Source organism: Oncorhynchus mykiss, chromosome 5 (assembly GCF_057628025.1).
Source record: "Oncorhynchus mykiss isolate SJ-2025 chromosome 5, ASM5762802v1, whole genome shotgun sequence".
In the NCBI taxonomy this organism is placed as follows: domain Eukaryota; kingdom Metazoa; phylum Chordata; class Actinopteri; order Salmoniformes; family Salmonidae; genus Oncorhynchus; species Oncorhynchus mykiss.
In genome coordinates, this window is record NC_143026.1 from 67,293,138 (window position 1) to 67,309,339 (window position 16,202).

At 46.9% G+C, this 16,202-nt stretch overlaps 1 protein-coding gene across 1 annotated transcript in view; it reads right to left on the reverse strand.

Moving 5' to 3' along the window:
* Positions 1–10,520: 10,520 nt before the first annotated feature.
* The window catches only part of trabd2b (TraB domain containing 2B), a 94,445-nt gene continuing 88,763 nt past the window's right edge, over positions 10,521–16,202 (reverse strand). Inside the window, exons 5-7 of the mRNA XM_021603941.3 lie at positions 13,768–13,864; positions 11,652–11,912; positions 10,521–11,460 (exon numbers count right to left, since the gene is read on the reverse strand). Of these exons, the coding sequence (XP_021459616.1) occupies positions 11,223–11,460; positions 11,652–11,912; positions 13,768–13,864 (596 nt within the window). The 3' untranslated portion in view covers positions 10,521–11,222. The remainder of the gene's footprint in view (positions 11,461–11,651; positions 11,913–13,767; positions 13,865–16,202) is intronic.

The window sequence follows — 16,202 nt, forward strand, 5'->3', positions numbered from 1 at the left end:
CAGGCGGCCCGGCTGGGAGAGGTCAGTGTTATCTAAACAGACCCATTGGGCTATTTGCTATAGCACCCTCCATCTGGGAGGAAGCAGGAGGAATCAGCCCATCACTTCAATCAGACAAGCCAGCCACAAGCAGCACACAATGAATTGATAATGTCGAGCACAGAGGGATCAAATCAGATGAAACCCTATAAGAGAGGGAAATCAAGAGAGGGAGAGGAGAGGAGAGGAGAGGAGAGGAGAGGAGAGGAGAGGAGAGGAGAGGAGAGGAGAGGAGAGGAGAGGAGAGGAGGGGAGAGGAGAGGAGAGGGAGAGGGAGAGGGAGAGGGTGAGGGAGAGGGAAATGAGAGGGAGAGGGAAAGGAGAGGGAGAAGGAAAGGGAAAGGGAAGGGAAAGGGAAAGGGAAAGGGAAAGGGAAAGGGAAAGGGAAAGGAGAGGGAGAGGGAAAGGGAAAGGAGAGGGAAAGGGCAAGGGAAAGGAGAGGGAAAGGAGAGGGAAAGGGAAAGGGTGAGGGAAAGGGAAAGGAGAGGGAAAGGGAAAGAAGAGGGAGAGGGAAAGGAGAGGGAGAGGGAAAGGGAAAGGGCAAGGGAAAGGAGAGGGAGAGGGAAAGGGAAAGGAGAGGGAAAGGGCAAGGGAAAGGAGAGGGAAAGGAGAGGGAAAGGGAAAGGGTGAGGGAAAGGGAAAGGAGAGGGAGAGGGAGAGGGAAAGGGAAAGGAGAGGGAAAGGGAAAGGGAAAGGAGAGGGAAAGGGAGAGGAGTGGGAAAGGGAAAGGGAAAGGGAAAGGGAAAGGGAAAGGGAAAGGGAAAGGGAAAGGAGAGGGAGAGGGAAAAGGGAAAGGGAAAGGGAAAGGAGAGGGAGAGGGAAAGGGAAAGGAGAGGGAAAGGGAAAGGGAAAGGAGAGGGAAAGGAGAGGGAGTGGGAAAAGGGAAAGGGAAAGGGAAAGGAGAGGGAGAGGGAGAGGGAAAGGGCAAGGGAAAGGAGAGGGAGAGGGAAAGGGAAATGGAAAGGGAAAGGGAAAGGGAAAGGGAAAGGGAAAGGGAAAGGGAGAGGGAAAGGGAGAGGGAAAGGGAAAGGGAAAGGAAAAGGGAAAGGAGAGGGAAAGGAGAGGGAAAGGGAAAGGGAAAGGAGAGGGAGAGGGAAAGGGAAAGGAGAGGGAAAGGGCAAGGGAAAGGAGAGGGAAAGGAGAGGGAGAGGGAAAGGGAAAGGGGAAAGGAGAGGGAGAGGAAAAGGGAAAGGGAAAGGGAAAGGAGAGGGAGAGGGAAAGGGAAAGGAGAGGGGAAAGGGAAAGGGAAAGGAGAGGGAAAGGAGAGGGAGTGGGAAAAGGGAAAGGGAAAGGGAAAGGAGAGGGAGAGGGAGAGGGAAAGGGAAAGGAGAGGGAAAGGGAAAGGGAAAGGAGAGGGAAAGGAGAGGGAGTGGAAAGGGAAAGGGAAAGGGAAAGGGAAAGGAGAGGGAAAGGGCAAGGGAAAGGAGAGGGAAAGGGAAAGGAGAGGGAGAGGGAAAGGGAAAGGAGAGGGAAAGGAGAGGGAGAGGGAGAGAGAAAGGGAAAGGGAAAGGAGAGGGAAAGGAGAGGGAAAGGAGAGGGAGAGGGAAAGGAGAGGGAGAGGGAAAGGGAAAGGAGAGGGAAAGGAGAGGGAGAGGGAGAGGGAAAGGGAAAGGGGAAAGGAGAGGGAAAGGGCAAGGGAAAGGAGAGGGAAAGGAAGGAGAGGGAGAGGGAAAGGGAAAGGAGAGGGAAAGGAGAGGGAGAGGGAGAGGGAAAGGGATAGGGAAGGAGAGGGAAAGGAGAGGGAAAGGAGAGGGAGAGGGAAAGGGAAAGGGAAAGGAGAGGGAAAGGAGAGGGAGAGGGAAAGGGAAAGGGAAGGGAAAGGGAAAGGGAAAGGGAGGGAGAGGGAAAGGGAAAGGGAAAGGGAAAGGGAAAGGGAAAGGGAAAGGGGAAAGGGAAAGGGAAAGGGAAAGGAGAGGGAGAGGGAAAGGGAAAGGAAAGGGAAAGGCAAAGGGAAAGGAGAGGGAGAGGGAAAGGGAAAGGGAAAGGGAAAGGGAAAGGAGAGGGAGAGGGAAAGGGAAAGGGAAAGGGAAAGGAGAGGGAGAGGGAAAGGGAAAGGGAAAGGGAAAGGGAAAGGGAAAGGGAAAGGGAAAGGGAAAGGGAAAGGAGAGGGAAAGGAGAGGGAGAGGGAAAGGGAAAGGGAAAGGAGAGGGAGAGGGAAAGGGAGAGGGAGAGGGAGAGGGAGAGGGAGAGGGAAAGGGAAAGGGAAAGGGAAAGGGAAAGGGAAAGGGAAAGGAGAGGGAGAGGGAAAGGGAAAGGAGAGGGAAAGGAGAGGGAGAGGGAAAGGGAAAGGGAAAGGGAAAGGGAAAGGAAAGGGAAAGGAGAGTGAGAGGGAATGGGAAAGGGAAAGGAGAGTGAGAGGGAATGGAAAGGGAAGGGGAAAGGGGGCGAGAGAGAGTTAAGTTATCTATCGGTGTCTATTTTTCTTGTGATGTTTGTTTACAGATGGAAACAAACAAGTGATTGTTGAAGGTGAGGAAATGGAGTGTGACAGTGTCCAGCAGTAAACAGTGAGCTGTGCAGCCTAGTGTGTGTGTGTATTACAGGGTGTAAGTGCATGTGGGGTAGATCTATAGATACTGTACATGGATACTGTTGGTAAATACTATAGTTACTGCTGTGTAGATAGACAGTGTAGATAGATGTAGAGAGTCCTGTGTGTTCTCTCCCCGTGCAGGCCTACTGTATGTGGATGTGTGGCCAGCCATGCAGCGGTTCTGGTGGAGTGCTTTGGCTCTTGGCTAGTTTCCTCTCAGTCCTCTGTCACCTTGAGTGCCGAGCTGGGCCTGGTCCAGAGACTCCAGGCCAGGCCAGGCAAGGACAGCCAGACCTCCCAGAAGGCAGTTTGTTGTGCAGCGTGTATGTGTGTCTGCGGTCCCTCCCCAGCCTCTGGCCTTTGACCACATGAACTCATTTGAACTCCTGCTCTCTTATAGGCTCATCTCTCATACTGCTCTTATCACCTGGAATCAAACATTAAAAGACTGATGTTTGGGAGGTGGGAGGAGGACAGAGAACCAGGTTAATCATAAAGACAAATGAAAATGAGGTAATGGTGGAGTGACAGAGAGAGAGATAGAGAGAGAGTGAGACAGGCTGAGTAGAATGAGAGGGCAGAACAACTGAGATCAAGATGAAAGGACAGACAGAGAAAAAAAGAGAGAGGGTGAAAGGGGGAGAAACATGTAGGTGAAGACAAAGAAGCAAGTTGATTGATAAAGAGAGAGAGAGCCGGGATATACATATGAAAGAGGAGGTTGTGTTCCTTCAGCTCTGGGCAAACAGACCATTTTACGAGACGCCTTTGCAATTACCTGTTACCTTGACTGTCCTGTTTTAAGAGCCTGGTGGCCTTGGAGTTACCTGGATACACCTGGAGAGAGGTGATGAAAGAGGCGCAGGACTGGAATAAAACTCCTATCACTGCACTCTGAGAGAGAGGACACTGCTAGCTGGCCCCATCTGTATGCCATGTCTGTACCATGGTCACTGGTGCCCAGAGTTTATCCTCATCTCAACACAATTAAGCAAGATATAAAAGCTTTCTCTAACTTTTCTCAGATTCTAATAACTATATGGTTCAGTTCTCCTTTTCCCTTATATATTTCAGAGAGGCTCTTTGCCAATACCAGTGACAGATAGGAAAATATTTGATGTCCTTAGGATGAGCGTTTAACATTCTCACCCCGTGCTCTGACCTTAAGGTGTGTATTTGCATGCGTACGTGTGAATGTGTGTGTGTGATTTTGCGCATCGGCACAGTGCATCTGTGTGTGTTTGTTCATGGAGCATTTAGTCCCAGTTAGATTGTCATAGCCCCCCCCCCCACACACACACTGTGTCATATTAGCAGTGTTTAAGCAGGACTGATCCAGGCTCATTTGACCTCCACCTTCTCCCTGACCTCCAGTTCTGTCCCTGGAGGGACCAAGCTAGGGAGGCTAAGGTGTATGTGTGTGTGTGTGTGTGTGTGTGTGTGTGTGTGTGTGTGTGTGTGTGTGTGTGTGTGTGTGTGTGTGTGTGTGTGTGTGTGTGCGTGTGCGTGTGCGTGTGCGCGCGTGTGTGTGTGTGTTTGTGCATGTGAGAAAGAGAGAAAGGGTTGGCTCTGGTGTCTGACTCAAGAGCAAACACTGATGGTCAAACAGACAGCCCCCTCCACCCATTTTCTTGCATGCTCTTTCACTCTCTATCCACCCTTCACCTCTCCACCCCTACCTCCCATGCTCTTTGGCCACCTAGCTCAATATAAGCTAAGTGCATCATGTAGTTCTATTGAGAGCCATGTGTGGAATGTACAAGTGGAAGATGCATCTGTCAATCAATGGAGCAGACAGAATTGGGCACAAAAAGGTATAACATGAAGATCCCAATGTCCAGTATCATGTGCATCCCTGCTGGGAGACTGACTGCCTTGAGTGCCTTGGCCAACACAACAGGACCTGCCAATCATTTCTCCTATGGACAGTTTACTACTGATTGGGACACAGAAAGGAAACAGCAGCATCACAGTGAAGAGCACAGTGGACAACCCCCCTGTTCTGTTTATCTGTGTTGTTATTGTTGAGGGTGAACAATGAGGTTCTTAATCAGTGGACCTCTTACCCTGAGCCTTCGCGGGGTCAAATGATGGCTCATGCTGCATTGTGCTTCCCCAATAGAATAAAACATATGTTTATGAAAATGAGAATTCATCACAAAGGGTATCTTTGGATAAAGTCATATTTGTTTGTATCCCTTTTCCCCCTGGTCTGTGTAGCATGGCTTTCATGTGTGTGTAATTACCATATTTCATTACCGTGTTGGGTGTCACTGTTGGAGCATCAAAGCGATTGGCTCCCCGCATGTGCGGCCACTGCTGCCAGAGAAGTACACAACTATTTTTTTTTTTTAAGAATAAATTTGCCTGCGCCTGTTTGTGAGTGCACTCTCCCCTTCAAGCTGCTGTCGATATCAAAGAGAAGCCATTCGGCTGGTGAAGTGCCCCTTGTGCTGAATAATAAAGCAGTGCATCATCGCAAAAACCTGTGAAACACAACACTCTCACCTTCTCCTCTCCCTCTACCTTGTACACACACTGTCCTTCTCTCCCTCGCTCTCACCTCCTCCTCTCCCTCTACCTTGTACACACACTGTCCTTCTCTCCCTCGCTCTCACTTCCTCCTCTCCCTCTACCTTGTACACACACTGTCCTTCTCTCCCTCGCTCTCACCTCCTCCTCTCCCTCTACCTTGTACACACACTGTCCTTCTCTCCCTCGCTCTCACCTCCTCCTCTCCCTCTACCTTGTACACACACTGTCCTTCTCTCCCTCGCTCTCACCTCCTCCTCTCCCTCTACCTTGTACACACACTGTCCTTCTCTCCCTCGCTCTCACCTCCTCCTCTCCCTCTACCTTGTACACACACTGTCCTTCTCTCTCTCGCTCTCACCTCCTCAAACACACACTCACATGTCGCAAAACAGTAATCTCAATGGAAACACGGCCATGTTGTAGGGCAAACAGCCACTTCGATAGTGCTTTGAGTTGCCATGTGTATCCATAACATAAAGGTATGGAAACAGTCAAACCAATAGGAACAATGTAGTATATAATATACTGCATTTCATTTGTCCCTTTTCTCTTTGGGTTGGTCTTAGGGCCTTGCTTGCACCTGACTATAAACCCATTGAACTCAGTTGTAATGCTACAGTATGGATTAAGCCTTGCAGAGACAAGATTAGTAGTTTCAGGTCATGCCCTATAGTATACTAGGAGTCCTGTTTCCCCATCTGCAGTGTGCCTCAGCATCCTTTATCAGAGGGAATATCTTTTAGAGGGCAGCTATCTATCCGAGGGCATGTCCACTTTGTTTTCCAAAGCTTTATTGCTGATGTCTTGACAGAGAAGGCCAGCCATTTGGTTTGGTGGAACATACACTATCCAGTGGTTAGTTAAGTTGATAGAAATGGTATATTTTCTTACAATACCTTGCTCTATACAATTCATCATACTAAATGGTACATTTTCTTACAATACCTTACTCTATACAATTCATCATACTAAATGGTATATTTTCTTACAATACCTTACTCTATACAATTCATCATACTAAATGGATGAAGTATTCCGTATATGTATCAGTTACTATGGGTTTAACACCTTGGTGTAAAAGTATATATGTATCAGTTACTATGGGTTTAACACCTTGGTGTAAAAGTATATATGTATCAGTTACTATGGGTTTAACACCTTGGTGTAAAAGTATATATGTATCAGTTACTATGGGTTTAACACCTTGGTGTAAAAGTATATATGTATCAGTTACTATGGGTTTAACACCTTGGTGTAAAAGTATATATGTATCTGTCACTATGGGTTTAACACCTTGGTGTAAAAGGTTATTGTTAATGGCAATATGTATCAATTGTATGTGTTGTGTTTTGATTGTGCAATAGTTCTAGAATCAAAACCCATACATTTGATATGCTCTTCGCAGCTCCTGATGCCTTGGCTTCTGTGATTTCTATTATGTATAGGTTCATACAAAGGAAACCATTTGTAATGTCAACATACAATAATTGGGGTGTCTGTCTTTTGTGTATTTTCCTTCCTTTCAATTTATTACCACAACTCACCAACTATAACCTTAATAGAAGCAACATGGTGTTGATCTCTAAGGTCCTTGATGGAAGACCTTGGACTGGATAACAATTGCTTTCTTATCTCTCTCCTCCATCATGCTGCTTTCAATTGGTTCCTGCAAGCACCTAAAGGCCCTCACAAGGCAAACACACCACCAAGCACCTAAAGGCCCTCACAAGGCAAACACACCACTAAGCTTTTTTGTTTGATTTGTAATCCTTTTACCAGAGGTGATTTTTAACAACTTCCTCATCCCCCTCCAGTCAAGTCAACTCAGTCTGGTGCATGATCCATTGCAGCCCACCTCGGCCCTGGGCCCCGGCGAGCCTTAACCTTGGAACCCCCACCCCCTCCACCCCCAACCTTCCAGGAAGCGCGTGGAGAGGGGGAGTGGGGCCAGGGGTGGAGGTGTGTGGAGAGGGGGAGTGGGGCCAGGGGTGGAGGTGTGTAGAGAGGGAGAGTGGGGCCAGGGGTGGAGGTGTGTGGAGAGGGGGAGTGGGGCCAGGGGTGGAGGTGTGTAGAGAGGGGGAGTGGGGCCAGGGGTGGAGGTGTGTGGAGAGGGGGAGTGGGGCCAGGGGTGGAGGTGTGTGGAGAGGGGGAGTGGGGCCAGGGGTGGAGGTGTGTGGAGAGGGGGAGTGGGGCCAGGGGTGGAGGTGTGTGGAGAGGGGGAGTGGGACCAGGGGTGGAGGGGTGTGGAGAGGGGGAGTGGGGCCAGGGGTGGAGGTGTGTGGACAGGGGGAGTGGGGCCAGGGGTGGAGGTGTGTGGAGAGGGGGAGTGGGGCCAGGGGTGGAGGTGTGGAGAGGGGGAGTGGGGCCAGGGGGGGAGGTGTGTGGAGAGGGGGAGTGGGGCCAGGGGTGGAGGTGTGTGGAGAGGGGGAGTGGGGCCAGGGGTGGAGGTGTGTGGAGAGGGGGAGTGTGGCTAGGGGTGGAGGTGTGTGGAGAGGGGGAGTGGGGCCAGGGGTGGAGGTGTGTGGAGAGGGGGAGTGGGGCCAGGGGGGAGGTGTGTGGAGAGGGGGAGTGTGGCCAGGGGTGGAGGTGTGTGGAGAGGGGGAGTGGGGCCAGGGGGGGAGGTGTGTGGAGAGGGGGAGTGGGGCCAGGGGTGGAGGTGTGTGGAGAGGGGGAGTGGGGCCAGGGGTGGAGGTGTGTGGAGAAAGCAAGGATCTGCCACATTATATGCTTTAACATGACTGGCAAATCCACCGCGGTTAAACAAACTTAACCTTCATTTGTGAAACGGTGCAAATCAAAGGGCAAAAAGGGACTTGTGCTGGTAATTACCGCTGGGGGAGAGCAACAGGGGAGGAGAGAGGGGGGAGCGCCGGGAGATAGAGGGGGAGAATTCAAAAAGAAGGGGAACCATTTAAGGTGAAGAAGAATTTGTAATGAGTTTGCCCAGAAATGGATTTTCAGCTGTAATCTTTTATTTATATGCAGACTGATCTCCCTCCTGGGCAGAGTGAGGGTCAGTCCTGTGTGAACTCTGTCAGGACCCCCACTCTGTCAAACAACACCCCAAAGCACAGGGAAAATGGTATTTTAGCAAAGGCAAACATTGTCCTGTCTTGGCTTAAGGGGCGAAATAGCTGTTTATTTTTAAAAACTTGTTCCCCTCTCTCCATCATGCCAGAAACTTTGTCTGAAGGAAGGAATAGAGGAAGTTGAAATTGGAACAAAGTTTAGACAGTTATCATAATTTATTATACAATGAATATTAATGGGGTTAGAGTGTCATTGGAGCATCTCAATTAGGTGAAGGGGATTTAGTTAGCAAGCAACCACCATCAGAACAACTTGGTATAATGGCTGTGGCAGTTAGGATACTACTTGTGAAGGAGTGGCTTTCACGAGAAGCTGAGACACTGTTATACTTGATTTATATTGTAAGGTATTGGGAATTGTACTTTATTGAGTGTGTTGTGATTGCGTTTTGTATCTTTCATGTTGCATCAATTCATAGCAGCTGATTGTGCTACTTCCTTATCTTTCATTTGACAAAAGTGTATGTTTGCTGCCAATTTGAACAGGTGTCTGTCAATACAAATATTTTCAAACTTAAATGGAATGTTACATATTATCATAGTCTCATACAGAATAGAATAGATGGATCATAAGAGTCATAATTATTGAGCTCATTAAATCTGGTTTGTGTTTACTATATGATGGAACACGTTGCAGTCAACCAATGCGTTCGATTTTTTTTAAACTATTATGATATCGATTAAGAATGCATATTTTGGAATAGATATGAAGCCTATCTGTGCTCCAATATTTAGCTATGTGCCTCAATATTTCATCATGATTAACATATTCAACATTCATGTCTGTTATTACTCTGACTTTTCCCATGTATTAGCATACCCATATTTCCAGTATATACAGGACGACAGAGGTCTAGTATTTTTTGGTTTCCGTCCTATAACAGATGGCTCCAGTGCAAGGCTCTGTTAGGTTAATTAAAAACAGCAGGACTAGAGGAACATCCAGCAACAAAATGCATGAGTCATGTGGGTCAACGTGGACTTCGGGAATGACTGAATGTGTGACAATAACTAAATGAAAATTCCAATGAATGAATGAATAAATAAATAACATGTTTCATATAAATAGATAGGCGTTTGCCTAGATAAGGGTTGAGGCCATGCATAATATTATACTGTCCCATTGAAAAAAGAACGTTTTAATCACCGCTGTGTGTTTTGTAGGTGAAACGGTGCTCCCACAATTCAGAAAATGAACTAACCTCTCTTTTCCTTGCATAGGCCTATACTGTATGATGATTGCTCACATTAGGCAATATTAGTCAGAAACCTGTCACATTGAATTGACAGTTTGAACAAAGAAACAAAGAAATAACGATCTTTTGTTTTATTCTGCACAAAAAAAAACAGACTTTAACAAATCAAATACCAAAGGTAAAAATACATCTAAAGAGCGGTAGCCTACTCTGGTAGATGCAGTGTGGAATAGGACTACACTGTAAAACATGTTTTAATACTCTTTGGATCAAACTAAAAAAATATAGTCAACTGGTTACAAGTCAATGAGTCGTTTTCTCAACTGAAAAAAAGTATAATAGTTGTTTAACCAGGCTGCCAACAATAACCAAATTAATTTAACCACTGAAATTGTGTTTCGATTTTTTAAATCAAATGATTTAGCCCTATGGTGAGATGTACACTGAATTTGATTAGATAAAATAATATGACACCAGTGAAAATACGACAATCCTAGTTTCAATCCTAGTTTATATATATATATATATATATATATATATAAACAAAGCACTTAGCTTTGTTTGAGTTCTTTGAATAGTCAACTCACTGTCACCATTGCCACCTGTTGTAGACTAGCCTGCTGCAGAAAAATAACATATTGTGCTAAAGCCGACACTGTTGGAAATTCTACATAATATATGTATATATACTGTGACTACATAAATTCTACATAATATATATATATACTGTGACTACATAAATTCTACATAATATATATACTGTGACTACATAAAAGCTAACAAGAGCGTTGCTGAAAGTGGTGGGAGTAGCAGAAGTGTCCATGACCATGGAGTCTTAATTGGCTTCACATTGGAGTTTGAGCGTTTTATGATAGTTGTTTTTTGTTAAAGCCGCTGTTGCCACCTGGTGGTGAAAGTGGAACCATGCCGTGTAACTTGATGACAATCCCTGCATTCCAATTGGATCCTGTAGAGGGCAGTGAATTCAATTCTTGGAGAATTCCCCTCTAAGTTTTCTGTAGGTCTAAGCTCACCTTTACATTAGCCCACCGTGCTTGGAATGGAATACTAACTGGCATTAGTATTGACATGCAGGCCTAGAGAAATAGGAACTCCAAGAAACCTGAGGGAATTTCCAAAAGTTTATTGTTCCAGGAATCATCAAATGCATGAAAATATACTCTTCGAGAAATAATAAATATACAATATTTCTTTATGAACAAAATGCACAATTTACAAAAACGTCCAATGTGTGCTCCACATCCTGTCTTTAAGATATCAGACCTTATTACAGAGTTATAGCTGTTATTATAGTGATTAGTATGTCTATTCTCATCATTAATATCAAATATTATTCATAATAATAACATTTATTATGATTATTTATCATATTGCTTTCTTGTGATTTTAAGACTTGGCCTCTACTGACAATTTCATAATATGGATGTTGTATATATAGTATCTTCCATTAGTTCTCTGATAGAGACCGTTTATCTATTTGTCATGGGTGAAAGTTATTCCACACATTGAGAGTTTAAATAACTTTTCACAGACTGATCCTGTTCCCTTCACAGAAGCCTGAAGACGGACAGCTCTGTCTCAGAAGTCCTTGGTGTGTCTGTCTGTTGTCCTCTACCCTCATATCCATGTCTACATGTTCTATGTTCTGTGTAAGTTCCATGCCCATAGCAGTTCATTTCCACCTCCAGTTCCCATTTGCAGAATCTTTATATGTAGATATTTGTATGTTCTAGGGTTCTTGGCACATAACGGTGCTCAGGTATAGAGACAGTATGAGTTTTTGTCTGTGGAGACAGCTCCACCATGTGGTCAGGAGGTGAACAGCAGGTGTGAGGTGAGTAACGTTAGTAGGCAGGTGAGGGCGTGGGTGGTGCCGATGGTGTACTGGGCTGAGCTGGGGGTGGGCAGCGCTGAGGGTGAGGACTGGCTGGGGGGTTCCACTGGAGGGTAGAGGCCTGTCCTCCTCCTCTGCTCCTGGTGGGTGAGTAGAGGCTCCACTGTCACATAGCCATTGGTTATCCTCACATTAGGCTGAGGAGTTGTGGTGCTGGAGGGTAGGAGAACAAGATCAGTCAGGTTAACAGGAACACTGTGGTAGAGCTTGTTAGGGTCTCTTGCTGTGTGAGTGTCCAGTTGCACTGTCTGCTACCCTTCATTTTATGCTATTTTCGGTTGTCATTGAATGGGTTCAATAAAGACCTAGAGACAGTGTGTGTATTTGTTCTCTTCTTCTCTCACCCGTCACCGATGCGGACCCACAGGTCACTGAAGAGGCGTGGGCGGCCATGGCTGCGGTGGGCCTTCCGAGGGCGCTTATGTCTCCCAAACTCCTCTAGCTGGCTCAGGCTGTCTGGCAGCAGCATGTGGGGTAGCTCCTCATCCTCCAGCTCCTCCAAACCATCCAGGCTACCATCCAGGTCTGAGGGGCTGGTCACCCAGTCATAGGGAGAGGTTTTACCCGCATCGGAGCCCCCATCGCTGGGGTTCTCTGTTGGTTCTCTGTGGAACAGAACACTATATGCTTATTAAATATCATAGCTCTATGGTATAGACCTGGCTGTATGCTCCCTTATCACTAGAATAGATTAAAGATAACAGAACAAGGTTGGTGAGCAGTTTAAGCATATTATGTCAGATACTTTAGGGAGGTTCTCCTTGTATGCTGTGTGTGAATGTGTAATGGTGTGTGGTTTAAGGTGATCACGGTGCTCTCTAGTCTATCTATATGGTCCAAAGGGCTTTGAACTTCAAACAGGGACACAATGCCCTCTGTGCTTGTAAAAAGTTGACTAAGTGTCTAAACGAGCCACAAGGGAGGAAGCTGTAACCCATGTGGAGGCTTGTCTGAGTGACATCTGCCCCAGCCACCCTGACAACTCAATACCTTAGAAATTCCTCCTTACCATATTCATTTCATTGAAGTAGTCCCTAATGTAACGGTCGGATAGGTGAAAGTAAGGGTTCTATTACATTGCTTTGATCAACACAATCATGTGCGAGCAGGAAAGGAGGAAGTTAGAATAGATTTCAACAGTATTGAAACACGGCCCTACACTAATCCACAGGGAGTTCATTCCTTATCTGTCTTTCCCTATCTGGTTACCGGTAGTTGCCTGTAGGCACAGATATAGGATCAGAAAACCCCAAACCCCATATACCTCAACATCTAGGGGAAACTTCTTCCTACTATGTATATGAAGGGTCATATTGCTTTCCCATCAGTTAACACCCTGGAGGTTTGACATCATAATGAGGCGCCAAGTCCAGACAACACAGTGCTGAGTTCTGTGTTTGCCAGTGTTACACTGACTACAGTGGCTGGCTGCTATAGCTACTCTACACTGAGTCACGTTTTCCTTCTGTCATAATATCTCTATTGAGCAGAGAACACGTGGTGCCTCTGGGTTCAGAGGCTCAGTTTAGAGGTTTACACTTGATAAACACTCGAGAAGCTTCCTGATGTATTGTGTTGTTGTGTCACCTCATATCAGAGAGCACAACATGCTTTGAGGGGTTTTGTGTTTTTGTGTTTCGACCACAGTCAGTCCACTTGTCAGTTTTTGAAACAGAACTGCTGTGGCCTTCAGCTCGGCTGGGGCCTGCTCTGTGTATGAGCCAGGAAGGAACGGGTTGGTTACAGCTGGACTTTGCAGTGGGGAAGTGAGTTTGTAAAAGCAGTGGCTGGATGGGAGGTTTTAATGTAGCTCTGTTTTATGCGATTTCCCTTATTGTTCCTAATTTTTCCATTTTCACCCTAGTTCATGTGAGTCTTGTAACCATTAGCGCTGCTATTTTAATGGGCCCAACCTGCTTGGATCAACCCCCCCCCCCCCAAGTCCTCCTGCTGCTGCCTGCCTGTTCGGGGTGGGAGAGTTCACAGGAGACTGGGGGCTGGTTTGCGTGAGGAGATGCAGCACCCCTCTCCAGGAGGCAAATGGTTGAGGCCTTTCTATGAGGTAGCCATGCCAAGGGGTAGCAAGGAGCGGGCTGGCACACCTCTCACAGCTGGCAGGGTGAGGGAGTGAGGGTTGGGGGAATCAAAGGATTCCTACTTAGCTGAGCTCTGGTTGTAATGGTGTACTACATGTACTAAAACATGTTTCTACATTTAGCACATCTGTGGGGGTCAATTAGTACATGTCATGTGTTTCTGCTCTAGTTGATGTGGGATTGTAAAGTTATGGGGTAACTTGTGACTGTGTTTGTGAGAGGGCTCATATGAATTAGTGCTCAATGGCCATACACACATGTATCAATGTGTGTGTTTGTGTTAGTGCGTAAACAATACTGTAGTCTGTGTGTGTGTCTTGGGTTGTAGCCCTGCTGCGTGGGTGGGGTGTGTCTCTGTACTCACTCTGGGATTGGTTCCTGGTAGTGTGATGGTGTGTGCACCACCTCGTAGCCCTCCTGTCTCAGGATGTCCAACACACTGTGGTTCCCCAGGAAGTGACCTAACAGGAAACACAACAGATCAGTTCACATCTCAGATAGGGCCCAGAGTTTTTCCTGATCAGGCAATGTGGTCCATAAAATCTCTTCTCTTTAGTAATGATGACAGATGGTTACATGATAGCCTCTAGTCTGAATCAGAGGTCTGAAGAGACATGATAGTCTCTAGTCTGAATCAGAGGTCTGAAGAGACATGATAGTCTCTAGTCTGAATCAGAGGTCTGAAGAGACATGATAGTCTCTAGTCTGAATCAGAGGTCTGAAGAGACATGATAGTCTCTAGTCTGAATCAGAGGTCTGAAGAGACATGATAGTCTCTAGTCTGAATCAGAGGTCTGAAGAGACATGGTAGTCTCTAGTCAGTCTGAATCAGAGGTCTGAAGAGACAGGGTGGCAGTGAGCCTGTTATGGTGGCAGTGAGACCATCCTTAGTTCCTAACACATACTGGCCCTTGATCATTCACTACACTTGTTCCTAATGACCCCATATTGTAGTGCACTCTGCTCCTGGCCTCCTTCCCCAAACCCCTGTGTGTGTGTGTGTGTGTGTGTGTGATTCCTTCACTCTGACATCAAACAGACATGCCCCAGCCCCACTCTGATGAAAGCTGTTTTATTCCTCTCTACAGATGATAATCCCAGGTGTCACTCAACCCAGCAATAAGGCCTAATGCTCTCTGACATCACCCCCTCCGCACGCTCCTCCAGCTTATTAACAGCACGCTGACAATCTTCAAGCTCCCAAGCTCGCCAGCTTTTTTCAGACCCTCTATTTTATTATTATGATTTTTCTGATCATTCCTGGGGGAGAAAAAAGCGGTACTAGACTTTCTTGGCGGCGGAGTTCAAAGGCTGTGTTGGGATTGGCATGATGAGAGAGGAGAGGCTACCGCAGAGTGTCGGCCAGATCAGACGGCCAGATTACAGCACTCTCCCTCCCCCACAACAGGCCCCTCCAGAGGAGAGAGAGGAGAGAGGTGGGAGGTGGGTTGGGGGGGGGGGGGGTCGCAGGAAGACCAACAAGATCATCAGGGACCTCAGCCACCACAGCCTGTTGTTCTCCCCACTTGCATCAGTCAGACGCGGGCAGTACAGGAGCATCATGGCAAAAACTAACAGACTGGCCAACATCCAGATCATTGGGCTGCTGAATAGCCACCACTACTCCTACCCCCCTCCACTCTGCCTTTCTACTCCTCTCCTCCTCTCTCCTGTCCTCTCCTGTCCCCTCCACAGCTGAAGGCTGCTCCCAGAATGGACGCAGACAGCTTCAATGACCCCCGTGTCTGTGTAAAGCAGATATTTGATTCATTTCAGCTATGAAGCCCTTTAGTGCTCAGTGAAAAAAAGCCCTGTGTATTCCTCCTGTGAGGTCAATCTGTCTGATGTGTCTTGTTTATTTAGTCTCTGTTTGATGTCATACATAAACAGTCTGAACAGAGTTCTTACTGAGGCGTACGGTTACCACAGGCAGAGGAAGTCATTTAGTCTGGTCCGGGGTATGTGTGGGATGAATTAGAAGTGTGTGTGTGTGTGTGTGTGTGTGTGTGTGTGTGTGTGGTCATCTCTCTTCCTGGCCACCAGACAGCCACAGAGTTAAGGACTGTAGCCAGCAACACACACCTGCTACAGGGGGCCAAGTGTACCCTCCTCCCTGTCTGGTCTGTATCTCTCAGAGGGAATGTTTCTGACTCTAGAGACCATTAGAGGAGCTAGAAAATACATTTCTGATATCTTGCATTCTTCTCTCTTTCTTGATTTGTCAGGGTGCTTTCACGTATCCCCTGTATGATCCTGGAGCTGTAGGTACCCTGATCCACGCTATAAAGCATGTGTGAAACGCAAACGATCCCAGGCTGAAACGAATCCTGGACCTGTGTGAGTAACGGTTCCAGAATCCAGGACAAGAGTACCAGGTATTGTGACGCGGCAGCGTGAATTGCGTTGTAAACTAGCTAGCTTGTTAACGTTATGTAGAATGTGCATCTCTCAAATCATAACCTGAAACAGTTATTTACAGGTCTTGTAAAAGAAAAACGTATTTTGTGGAATCAAATGTAAAAAAAGCTCCAGGAAACCGAACCAGGGTTCCAGATTTCATATGTAAAAACCCACACACACAAACAAACATTCAAGCACACCTGCAACACACACAAACACACACATTCAATAGCCACATATTCCGCCTCTTTCTCTCCCCATCCCTCTCTCCTCTATAGTAGCGTGTGTCTGGTTGCCACCCAGGCTGAGAGCTTTGTGGGCCTGACTCCAGCCGTGTCAGCACCCCATTCCTCCCTCAGCCTGTCCTCGCCTTGCTCCACTCCTCCCTATACCCATCCC